The 9,279-nt window shown below is 33.2% G+C and overlaps 1 protein-coding gene across 1 annotated transcript; it reads left to right on the top strand.

Moving 5' to 3' along the window:
* Positions 1–2,594: 2,594 nt before the first annotated feature.
* On the top strand, positions 2,595–4,438 carry LOC138879477 (uncharacterized). Its single transcript, XM_070159089.1, has 2 exons — positions 2,595–3,560; positions 3,896–4,438. Exons 1-2 carry the CDS (start codon positions 2,595–2,597, stop codon positions 4,436–4,438), a joined length of 1,509 nt encoding a protein of 502 aa, XP_070015190.1.
* The last annotated feature ends 4,841 nt before the right edge of the window (positions 4,439–9,279 follow it).

Genomic DNA, 9,279 nt, shown 5'->3' on the forward strand with positions numbered 1-9,279 from the left:
GAACAAATAGAAAATTAAAAAAGATACCCGATTTGTTTCTTTGTTTGTCCATTTTGTACTACAAATCAAACAACTCATGGAGAAAAAAAAAGGCATGTTTACCTTAAAATCGGATAATAATTGAATTTATACGCGGTTTTAAGGACACTTGATATAACTTTGTATAAATTAAGAATAATAAATTAGTATTGATATTGACGATGAAAGAAATAATGCAAACCACACGAATTGAACAGCCTTAGCCCTCGAGTTCAGTCACCCTTGAACCAAATATGTTTCAACTTGCTTATGAACAGAATAACAAGATAATGAAAGCTAGAAACTGACAGTATATTTTCAAATATTGCGTGAATATGATATCTTTACAAATGATCAGACCCTAGTTTATATAGTAGGGGAGTCCTACTCTAGGTACAATTCTATACGATGTATGAAATCCCATGCTTGGCTAATTAATCGGCCTCTTCTTCATACGTGCCAGAATTTGCGCCGTGATCCTCGCCCGATTGCGGATATTTTGGTGTCCTGTTATTTGGCTCGGTAAGCTTCCCCCGATCTCTATCGTATTCGGTCTCGATCTTGGTCGATCTCGATCTTGATCGGTCTCAGGGCCACGAGCCCGGCAACCTAACTTTGCATCATTATTTGATATATGATGAATATAAAATATTTACTTATTATATATTATTAATATTCTACTTTAAATAATATACTTAAATTATATTTCGTATTTTGCCTCTTTCTAACTATTTTTTGCAGAAAAAAAAGATTATAAATAACAGAAGAAAAAGACAAAATGCTAGATGAAAGTCTGTTATAGCAAGCACAGGAATTGAAATGGAAAACGGAAGCCTATAATTGAAGTTCAGACACATCCAAGCTCCTATCTTGGACGTGTCCAAGCTCATGTCTTCAGACGTGTCCAAGCTCATGTCTTCAGACGTATCCAAGCTCATGTCTTCAGACACAACCAAGCTCACTCTTCAGACATGTCCAAGCTCATTCCTTGGACACGCCTAATCATTTAATGCTTGCAAGATTTATCTATAAATAGAATGCAATTTGGCATCGGGGAGAAGGAGAAGAACTACTTTTATCTAAAATTTGGTTTTAACTCTTTCTTTAACTATTTTATTTTCTTTTAGTAAGTTTTAGGATTTTCTAAGAGTAATTGAAATATTCTAGAATTCCTTTTTCTTGTGAGATTTAAATACTCCATAATGGAGTAATCTCTTTTGTTGGGATAGTTGATGAAGCTTGATATATATATTTTTATAATATTATTTCAGTTTTAATACATCCTTGGCTTGAAAATTTCATTGTATAATTCATACTGTACTGAAATAATGGTTTCTAACTAATCATTATTATCACTTCAATATATTTTATTTAAGTTATTCTTATATTAATTTTTTAATTCTCACGGAGCAAAATTAATATATAATAACCAATGAATAAAATAGTAGAGTGAGAATAATTTTTTTGTAAAACTCTTATTTCAAATCTGTAATCTTGTTTGTCGTAGTTTTAATTCTCACGGAGGAATTGTTGTAGGCAAGATTACTGATTGTTAGTAAAAATATTCTCACGAAGTTTTTACTTTCTTTTAGCACAATTCAAGCAAGAAAATATTTCGGTTTGATCGTCACTAGTTTTAACTCAATTAATTACATAACCTCACGGAGTGCTATTAATTGACTTTTTCTTAGTGAGCAAATATAATTGTATTAGCAATAAGCAATTATTCTTTAAAGAAATACATGTAGAAATTGAGATTTTATTGTAATTATATTATCAAGTGAATTCAACGATTCCCAACTCTTTTTAAATTATAAATCTTTCAACGAAATTGTTTGCTTTGCTTTAATTAATTAACAAGTTTTAAAACTCACCTTTCATCAATTTGGTTCTCTCAAATAGTAGTAAAAATATTAAAAGTACGTAGCTTAGGTTAACCAATCTCTGTAGGATGATATCATAAACTATACTAGAATTTGACTGAGTACGAGAAGAAAATCCTATGCACGTTGGTCTCGTCAAATTTTTGGTGCCGTTGCCGGGGATTGGCACAAGTCTACTTCAGACTAAATATTTTGTTACTAATTTGGGAACTTACTATTAGTATTATTATCTTTGTTATCAGTATTTACTAAATATTACTAGTATTACTTTTACTATTACACGTACTAACATCTTATAGAAGTATTATTATCATTTATCCTTCTTATCATCATTATAGCATAGCAGTCACTATTATTAATACTAGTACTACTTGTAACTATATTTTATATTAGTATTATATTATTATTTTCCATCGTTACAACTTATTGATTTCATTTAATATTTTTTTTCATAACATCTAATGCTAATTAGTACTAATATAATTACTATTGTCATTTACTACTACTAATAATAATAATAATAACAACATTATCATACTACTATTTTTATTTAATCGCTTATTATTTTTGTCATCTTTGTAATCTTTGTTGTCCTTGTTATTCATCACTTTCTTTTAATTACTTTCTTCTAAGTACTACTACTACCACTTTAGGAGTTAAATTCAGTTTTGTTTATAGAATTTTCAGTAGTTTATGACCCGCTCTTCTATAAAAGAGTTGGTCAATTATGATCCTGAAATTGAAAGATCTTTTCGATTGCGCAGGAAAAGACAAGCATTATCTTTCCAAAGCATAGCTTATGAAGGTATGGAGAATCAAGAAATAGAAGACATTCAACTACCGTTCCATGTGGAGGATCAGTTTGATGAAGTAGCACCAAGGCCAGCAAACCCAATCCTAAGGGATTATGCTAGACCTGACCGCTTCAATTACGAATCTAGTATCAGAAAACCTCCAGTGGCAGCCAACAACTTTGAAATCAGGACTGGCCTGATTCAAACGATTCAACAGTCTTGCATCTTCAATGGAGACGCCAGTGAAGATCCACACAGTCATTTAATTGACTTTTTGGAACTTGTTGAAACATCTAAGTATAATGGAGTACCTCCTGAAGCTATCAAGTTATGGCTATTTCCTTTCTTTTTAAAAGGAGATGCCAAGACTTGGTTGCGAAGTTTTCCACAATGTTCCATCACCACATGGAATCAAATGGCTCAAAAAAATTTAAACAAATATTTTTCCCCTGCTAAAACCACAAAGTTAAGACAAGACATCTCTACTTTCTTGCAGACTGACACTGAGTCAGTATATCAAGCTTTGGAAAGATTAAAAGCTATGTTAAGAAAATGCTCATACCATGACATTCCTGAACATATGCAGTTGTATATTTTTTATCACGATTTAAAACTCTCTTCTAGAAATGTGATTGATGCAGCTGGAGGAGGTTCTATAATGGGAAAAACCACGAAGGAAGCATTGCAATTGTTGAACGAGATTTCTGAGAATGCCATCCAATGGCCATCTGAGCGTGCAATCATCAAGAAGGCTGCTATGGTAAATCAGGTTGATGCTTTAAATACACTAACGCAGCAAATTGTTTCTTTGGCACAAATGTTTGAAACTTTTCAGGTGAATACACAACAACCTAGCCAATCTGAGGTTTGTGACATGTATGGAGGAAATCATCAGAACCATGAATGTCAAGCAACCAATGGAGTAATCCAAATGGTGTTGAGAACTCTCAAAGCTTCAAGAAGCAATAAATACAGGGTCCACTCGGATACCAAAATCCAAACCATAGTCAATCAAGCTCAGACCTTATCAGCAAGCAACTCCATATCAGCAAAGGCCTCAACAAGCCCATCCTAGTTTTGATGAACTTTTGTACAAGTACATTAAGGTCACTGATAAAGATGCAAAGTCAGGGTTCAGCCCTTAAAAATCTGGAAATTCAAGTAAGCTAATTGGCAGTTCTTGTGTCAGAAAAGATTCAGGATCCCTTACCAAGCAATACGGAAAAAAATCCAAATGAGCACCTTAAGGCCATCACCTTATGGTCAGGTAAGGAGCTTGATGAAACCTATGCAGACCAGTCAAAACAACAGGTAAATAACGGTAAGAATGTTGAAATACCCTCTGAACCATCTGAAAAGAAAGAAGTCAAGAAAAAAGAAGAAAAGAATATTGAAAAATTGAATCTTCTCCCTATGATAATTCCTTTTCCACAAAAAATGAAAAGAGAAAATCTTGATAGTCAATTTACCAAATTTTTGGAGATTTTAAAACAGATTCACATCAATGTTCCGTTCACTGATGCTTTATTGCCAATGCCTTCATATGCCAAAGTTTTAAAAGAAATTTTGTCAACCAAAAGAAAATTGGAAGAAGTTTCTGTGGTAATACTTACTGAAAAATGCAGTGCTATACTTCAAAATAAGCTACCACAAAAACTTGGTGACCGGGCAGTTTTACAATTCCATGCACTTTGGGAGGAGTATATTTTGAAAAAGCACTCTGTGATTATGGAGCTTCAATAAGTTTGATATCATTTTCTATCTTTAGAAAATTGAATCTTGGTGAAATGAAAAACATATGTGTTTCTCTTCAGTTTGCAGATCAAAGTACTAAGAAACCTAAGGGAATAATTGAAAATGTGCTCGTAGGAGTAGATAAGTTTGTTTTCCCTATAGATTTTATAGTAATTTAAATGAAGGAATGTCCTGATGAACCAATCATTTTTGGTAGACCATTTCTTGCCACAGGTAGAGCAATCATAGATGTCCATCAAGGACAACTAATTTTGAGAGTTGATGAAGAAAGAGTCATTTTTGATATGCAAAAGATATTAAGATTTTAAGGAGATGAGACGTCATCGTTGCGTTTTTCGATTGACATGATTAATTATCTAACAGATAAATTCAAAGATGATCAATTAATTCCAGACTCAATGGAAAGATGTTTGGCCAAATCTGGCACAACACAAGATGATGATCATATCATCAGAAGAGAAGCCGAAATACTAGAAAAAGATTTTGAAGATGAGGAGATCCAACTAGAACAAGTTCAACCAAAAATTCAACTCAAAGTTCTCCCATATCATTTAAAATATATTTACCTTGAGAAAGAATTATTTCCAGTAATTATTTCATCTTCATTTACTGCAGGACAAGAAGAAAAACTGATTGAAGTGTTGAAAGCACACAAGGGAGCCATAGGATGGACTATAGAAGATATCAAAGGGATTAATCCAGTTGTTTGTACGCACAGAATCCTTATGGAGGATAGCTACAGGCCAATAGTCCAGACCTAAAGGAGATTGAATCCAGCAATGCAGGAAGTAGTAAAAAAGGAGATCGTAAAGCTTTTGGCGGCAGGTATTATCTATCCCATTTCAGACAGCCCTTGGGTAAGCCCAGTTCAGGTAGTACCAAAGAAAGGAGGTATGACTGTTATAAAAAATGAAAGTAATGAACTCATACCTACCAGGATCGTCACAGGATGGAGAGTCTGATGTCTCAATGATGCTACTAGAAAAGATCATTTTCCTTTACCATTTATTGATCAAATGTTAGAAAGAATTGCAGGATATGGTTTTTACTGTTTTCTTGATGGCTATTCAGGATATAACCAAATACCAATTACACCTGAAGATCAAGACAAAACAAATTTCACATGTCCTCATGGAACATATGCCTATAGCAGAATGTCATTTGGTCTATGCAACGCCCCTGCTACATTTCAGCGTTGCATGTCAGCAATTTTTTCTGACATGACTGAAATATTTCTTGAAATTTTTATGGATGGTTTTACACTCTTTGGCAAAACATTTGAGGATTGTCTTCACCACTTGGCCTTAGTTCTTAAGAGATGTGAAGAGACAAACTTAATTCTTAATTGGGAAAAATGTCATTTTATGATTGCTGAGGGAATTGTATTAGCACATAAAATCACTGCTAAATGGATAGAAGTTGATAAGGCTAAAATTGATCTTATAGCAGGATTAACCCCTCCCACAACTGTTAAAGGCATCAGAAGCTTTCTAGGTCATCCAGGTTTTTACAGACGGTTCATAAAAGACTTTTCAAAGATTTCAAAACTGTTGACTAACCTTTTGATGAAAGATATTAAGTTTGATTTTTCAGGTAATTGTTTGAAAGCATTTGAGACCCTTAAGGAAAAGTTATCAATCGCCCCTATAGTTGTGTCCCCAGACTGGAATCTACCTTTTGAGGTCATGTATAATGCTAGTGCTATAGCAGTTGGAGCTGTTTTAGGCCAGAGAAAAGATAAGATCTTTCGTCCCATTTACTATGCTAGTAGAACAATTAATGAGGCTCAACTAAATTATGGCACAACAGAAAAATAGTTACTAGCAGTAGTATTTGCTTTTGATAAGTTTCGATCTTATTTGATAGGAACCAAGGTCACTGTTTTCACTGATCATGCAGCTTTAAAATACCTCTTAGCAAAGAAAGATGCTCGACCTAGATTGTGAAGATAGATTTTACTTCTAAAAGAATTTGACCTTGAGATAAAGGACAAAAAAGGAACAGAAAATCAAGTAGTTGATCATTTGTCTAGATTAGAAAATCCCCCCTTGAGTTTAGCGAAATAAAGGAAGAATTTCCTGATGAACACATTTTCTCGGTTAACTCAATTGTGACTCAACCACCCTGGTTTGCAGATATTGCAAACTACTTGGTTGGAAAATGGACACCCTAAGATCTCTCTTACCAGCAAAGAAAAAAGCTTATATCTGATGCAAAGTATTATTTGTGGAATGAACCTTACTTGTTTAAAAATTGAGCAGATAATATCATTAGAAGATGTGTGCTTGAAGATGAGATGAGCAAAATTTTATATCACTGCCATGATGGAACAATTGAAGGTCATTATGCGGCAAATCGAACAGTCTTTAAAGTTTTGGAAGCCGGATTTTTCTGGCCGACTCTCTTTAAAGATGCCCGAGCATATGTTGCACAATGTGATAGTTGTCAGAGAACAGGTAACATCACTAAGAGAGATGAGATGTTGTTACAATCAATACAGGTATGTGAAATATTTGATGTTTGGGGATTAGATTTCATGGGTCCTTTCCCTTTTTCTTATTCTTTTGAATATATCCCTGTGGCCGTGGATTATGTGTCAAGATGGGTTGAAGCCATCCCCACAAGGAAAAATGATGCTCAAACTGTGTGCAATTTTCTCAAGAAAAATATTTTTACTAGATTTGGCACACCACAAGTCATCATTAATGACCAAGGGACTCATTTATGAATAAACAATTTTCTACTTTGCTGACAAAATATGGTGTGACTCATAAAACAGGAACACCATATCATGCTCAAACTCAAGGGCAAGTTGAAGTTTTCAACCGTGAGTTAAAAAGAATTCTTGAAAAAACGGTTGGAATCTCACGAAAAGACTGGGCTTTAAAATTAGATGATGCATTATGGGCATACCGAATGGCATTTAAAACGCCAATTGGAACATCCCCATATAGATTAGTCTTTGGGAAAGCTTGTCATTTGCCAGTTGAATTAGAACACAAAGCTTTTTGGACACTAAAAGCACTAAACTTTGAATTAGCCTCTGCTGGTAAAAATACATTTTTTAGGTTAATGAGTTGGAAGAACTGAGATTAGTAGCTTATGAAAATGCAAGAATTTTCAAAGAAAAAACAAAAATATGGCATGACAATTTGATCCGACAGAAAGGTTTTCAAGTGGGAGATCGGGTACTTCTTTACAATAGTCGACTCAGGCTATTCGTAGGAAAGTTGAAATCCAGGTGGACAGGTCCTTATAATGTTACAGATGTAACTCCATATGGTACAATTGAAATTTAGCAAAATAATGGCGGAGACAAGTTTAAGGTAAATGGACACAGGCTAAAAATGTACTTTGGAGGACATTTTGAGCAAAATCTGTCGGTCACTTTGATAGATTGATGAATTTCAAAATTAATAAGTCGAGCTGACTATGTTAAACTCAGAACTATGATACCCTACCCGTAGCCATTGAGGGTGAAGCAATGGAGCCTCATAAGTCCGATACAGAATTGGGTAATTAAATGCTTAACCAATTAATCTGGTCAATATCTAGGTTATTGTACAACCGGAACATCTCATGAAGGCCTCTACAAAAACAGTGTCACCTACATAGGAGTAACTCCATGGTGATCGGTATGCCTAAGTAACTGGTTGGTTAGCCATTTAATAATTCAATTCGAATGTTGGCACATGCAAATTTTCTGGTTTATATTCATAACCAGCACTTTATGACTGTTAAAGTGTTAAATTAGTTCAATCTATTACACATAGAACATGTGTGGTCACAGTTTCTTTCAAACTTTCTTCTGTGATTGTAAATTTGAAAGTCAAAAAGATTTTATTTTATTTATATATTCTTATTTTCAATCTATATATATAAAGTATTTTCTAATATATTTATCTATGCATAACTAATTTTCTTTAGTTTATAATCATCTTTTATTCGTAGGTATTGCTCTTGTACGGTTTTAAAGTGTTAAGATAAAATTTTACATACTGTTGAACATAATTTTCTTCATTTATGCCATCTAACTTCCAAGTTTGTGATTTTTGTTTTTATGAAGGTAAAAGATGAGTATCTCCAAATATGAGAAATTGTTGAAATTGAGAAGCATTATGATCACAAACAGGTAGAATCAATATAATTTAGCTAGAACTTGCCCCAAATGTCTATCGAGGCGAAATTTCAGACAACATTGATGTTTAAAAATTAGGCTTTCTTTGCTTAACTTTTTTTTTTAGCCTCTTTATTCCGAAAAGAAAAAAAAAGTGTACATATATATCATTTTAGCACCCAAATTTGAGCCTTCAATTTCTTTGCTACACCATCATAAAAAGAAAAGTAAGAAAGAATACAAAAGTTATATTATTACTCTTTCCAAGCTATCTATAGTTGAGTAGAAATGGTTATCAAAGCAAGGGATGGAGAATTATGAAAAAAAATAAAATAATTGGGCATTCTAAAAAACTGTACTTCATGTATATATGAATGTCTCATACAAAAATACAAAAAAAAAAGTATATATTCTTGCAAAATAAATTCGTGGTTGATAAAATAATTAACTCTTATGATAAAGCTGGAAAGATAAATCACTATAAATATATCATTTACCCTTACCAGCATTAAGCCAAATATTACAAAACCAAAAAAGTCCTAAGAAGATTTTAGAAATCAATGTTGATCGTATATTAGTGGAGACTGACATGAAGGGCAAGCTTATGGAAAAATTTGAGAAACTTAAGAGTTGTGATCATAAAGTTATCAATCTCAAAAGGTTCATCATGAATATGAGATCCGAAATTTCTTTTGCTAAATAAAAGCAGAAG

The sequence above is a fragment of the Nicotiana sylvestris genome, chromosome 10 (assembly GCF_000393655.2).
Source record: "Nicotiana sylvestris chromosome 10, ASM39365v2, whole genome shotgun sequence".
Classification (NCBI taxonomy): Eukaryota; Viridiplantae; Streptophyta; class Magnoliopsida; order Solanales; family Solanaceae; genus Nicotiana; species Nicotiana sylvestris.